This window comes from Acanthisitta chloris, unplaced genomic scaffold (genome assembly GCF_000695815.1).
Source record: "Acanthisitta chloris isolate BGI_N310 unplaced genomic scaffold, ASM69581v1 scaffold42176, whole genome shotgun sequence".
NCBI classification, from domain to species: Eukaryota; Metazoa; Chordata; class Aves; order Passeriformes; family Acanthisittidae; genus Acanthisitta; species Acanthisitta chloris.
In genome coordinates this window covers 74256-77668 of record NW_008680586.1, presented here as the reverse complement: position 1 = coordinate 77668, position 3413 = coordinate 74256, and the positions used below count along the sequence as shown (strand labels likewise).

General features: G+C 45.8%; 1 protein-coding gene across 1 annotated transcript; it reads right to left on the bottom strand.

The window, feature by feature from the left end:
- Nucleotides 1-2007: 2007 nt before the first annotated feature.
- Nucleotides 2008-3105, bottom strand: HTR1F (5-hydroxytryptamine (serotonin) receptor 1F, G protein-coupled). Its single transcript, XM_009077739.1, has one exon. It carries the CDS (start codon nucleotides 3103-3105, stop codon nucleotides 2008-2010), a length of 1098 nt encoding a protein of 365 aa, XP_009075987.1.
- Nucleotides 3106-3413: the final 308 nt, after the last annotated feature.

Genomic DNA, 3413 nt, shown 5'->3' with positions numbered 1-3413 from the left:
AAGTTTCAAACATCGTCATCTTGCAAGAAACTCTTCTGACAGTTGTTGTGTCAGCTGGTAGCCAGTGGGCAAAATATAAAAATTATTTAACTCCAGAGTTTGTGATACAGGGGAGGGAGAGAGAGAAACAAGTGATGGCTTTTTTCAAGTTTTCCAGTCAAATGCAAACCACTGAAAGTCTCTTGGAAGAACAACTGTAAAGACCTGTGACACCTTTCCCGAACTAAGGGTGAGCATAGTGGTTTCATGTCTCAGTTTCTTTGTGGTGTCCCTAAGCTGCTGGCCCAAGTGCCAGATCAGAGCACCTTTGCAGGAGATTGCTGCTGCTGACAGCAGGGTTTGTGGTTCCTGTAAGGAGTCTTAAATGCCTAGTCCTGCAAGGTAGCACTGAATGTCTGGCAATGAATTCAAAGCTGGGCTCTTAGTGACATAGCCTGAGTCTGGGCTCTGTTGTGGCTCCTAGTGACTCATCTGCATGCAGGGGTAAATTGCCACTGCTCTGTACCCTTAGCTGCCAGCAAACTTGAGCTGCTGGTTTTGAGGCAAGGGCTGTTCTTGCACTCATTAGCGCTGTGGCTTGGTATCTAGAGCATGTCAATTAGGGTTGGCCAAGGTACCATATTTGAGGCCTTAGAAGGGATTTGTTCATTGAGATGACTGAACAAGCTTTCCAGGGCTGGCTGGAGTGCCTATAGACCCTTTAAGCTCTGCTGGTACTGGGCATATGGACTCTGGGGGAAGGAGGGGTTTAGAGGTGCCTGCCAGTGAGCAACCCACAGGATCCCCTGCCCAGGTGTGCATTGCATACTGAGGTCACTCCCTCTGCCCTTACTTCAGAAGCTGCATCACAGCCTTTTCCAGAGACCCACTCTGCCAGCACATGCTTGGAAAGGGAGTGCAAAGCCCTAGTGCTTGAGGCAGTTGAGAAAAGACTTGGGGGACATCAGGTTTCCGAGAGTGGAGGGCTGAACATGCTGAGCTGGAGCTGTTAGCCTCAGTTCTTCATTGGGTGCCCTCAACCAAACCTCACCAAGCCACCCTCCATCAGCAACGCTCTGGGGGCCCTGGCACAAACTGTGTGGCTGGGTTTGGTGCTGCAAGTCACAGGTTCTGTGCCTGGCCAGGAGTGTGAGGTAGGGTTGAGGACATGAAGAAAGGAGAGTCTCGTGCTTTTTTTCCTTCTAATATCTCCATAAGGAGGACCAGCTGTTCTTTATGAGCTTTTCCTCCACAGTCCCTACAGAAATGGTGTCTCAGTGCACCAGCTATGTGTACCCCGCTCACTCAAGTGCCCCAGATGTTTGCCTGTTTCCCCTGGGGCTGTGCCCACATCTGTTGTAGGTGTGCAGTGGCAGAGGGCTCACAACACTGGCTTGCTATGAAACTGGTAACCCATGAAAGCACTTTGCCTGCTGCTGGGATGCTGCGAGAGTGTAACACAGGGAAGTCCTTCATCTGTGGGAGAAGGCAGGGCTACAGCCGCACTCAGCTAATCAACATAGGATGATGCTAGATATATTTAAAGCTACTACCCTTCTCTGGGAACAACTTGGTTCTATGCTGCAGGCCTATGCCAAAATGATAAAATCAATTCCATGGTGTATTTTCTGTCTTATATGAATAGGGTTTAAAACCTGTGTGATGTTTTGCTTAAAATGTCATTGATGACTGAGGGTTACTTTAAAAAAATTTTGTTTCTTTGTCTACTTCAAGTGTATATTTCCTCCATATTTAAGGTAATACCTTATGCTTCAAGCTAGGCAGCTGTGCAATTCCCAACTGTATCAGAGCCACAATATGCTACTTCTTGATCGCAGATGATCCATTTCTTTAAAACTTGGGCAATTTATGCTCCCAGTACTACTTATACAAAGAAGAGTCATAATGTAAATGTAGAGTCCTGGTGCTTTTCCTTAAATACAACAAATGTCATCTCAGTTATATAAATTTATACAGGTTAAAAAACAATGAGTATGTTCTGCTTATATGAACAGAAGCTCTTAAAAGTTATTGCCTACACCGCACAAGCTTCTGGAAGGCTTTCTTGAAATCTTCATTAAAGATTGTGTAGATTAAAGGGTTAATAAGGGAATTTATATATCCCAGCCATGCTAGGAAATTAGACATGTCTTCTGAGATGTGACATCTTTCACAGGTATTAACAACTACTTCTTTTACAAAAAAAGGGAGCCAGCAGATCACAAATGCCCCCAAGATCAGACCCAACGTAGTTGCTGCTTTCCTCTCTCTTGTGCTAGAGATTCTCTGTTTTTTCCAGGACTTCTCATGCTTAGATTCAGACCTGGGGCTTCGTAGGGTGATATTGATTTTATCAGAGTTCACCAGGGGATCTGATGTCTTCTCCGTTGTGCTGGGCATTGAGGCTGATTTGGTGCTTCTTTCACCTGCGTCCAAAAGGACTTGTCCATTTACCCCTTCCTCCCTTACGATCCGGCTGACGCTTCTCCTGTGAAATGTCTTTGCTGCCTTGTATATCTTGTAATAAAGAATCAGAATCAAGGTCAGTGGGATATAGAAGGCGCCAAATGTAGAGTAAATGGTGAAAACAATGTGATCATGTTTGATGATGCATTCGTCCTCGCTGCTGGCCGTCTGGTGCCGCCAAAACAAAGGTGGCATGGAGATAAAAATAGATATGATCCATACCACTGCAATCATGATGCCAGCATGTTTAGGTGTCCTTTTCCGTGCATATTCCACAGCATCCGTGATTGCTCTGTACCGGTCCAAAGCGATGGCAGAGAGATGCAAGATGGAACATGTGCAGCACGTAATGTCCACGCTCAGCCAAATATCACACACCACTTGCCCCATGATCCAGGTCTCCTTTACAATGTAGACAATGCTGAAGGGCATCACCAGGACTGCCACAAGGAAATCAGTCACTGCAAGAGAGCAGATTAGATAGTTGGCGGGGTGATGCAGCTTTCTGGTCACAATTATTGCAGTCATCACGAGGGAATTGATGGCCGTTGTCATTAGAGCAAGCACAGACAGGGTAATGGAAATGAGAATCTTGGATGTCACCCATTTGAATGGTGGCTCTGATGTGCTGTTTTGTTCAGTTGAGTTTATTAAATCCATGTTCCCTTCTAAAGGTGATCTTTACCTGTAGAAGTTACCTGTTGGAAAAGTAAAAACATTCAGAAAGTGCATCCTTAGTCTCCAAGAAGTCTTGATTTAAAAGACTGTGGGCCACAAGCTTACATAAACTTCAGGCTTATCATTAGAAATAGTTCTGGCTCCAAATAGGGTTTCCTGGCTAGCACTATGTGGGATGCTCTGCCTCCAGATTAGGGGCCTCCTCCTTCTCCTTGGTTGCACTGTTGGGAAGGTCATGCTTGCATGGTGGGGGAGAGGAGTATGCTGTAGAACCTGAGAGGGCACTGCCC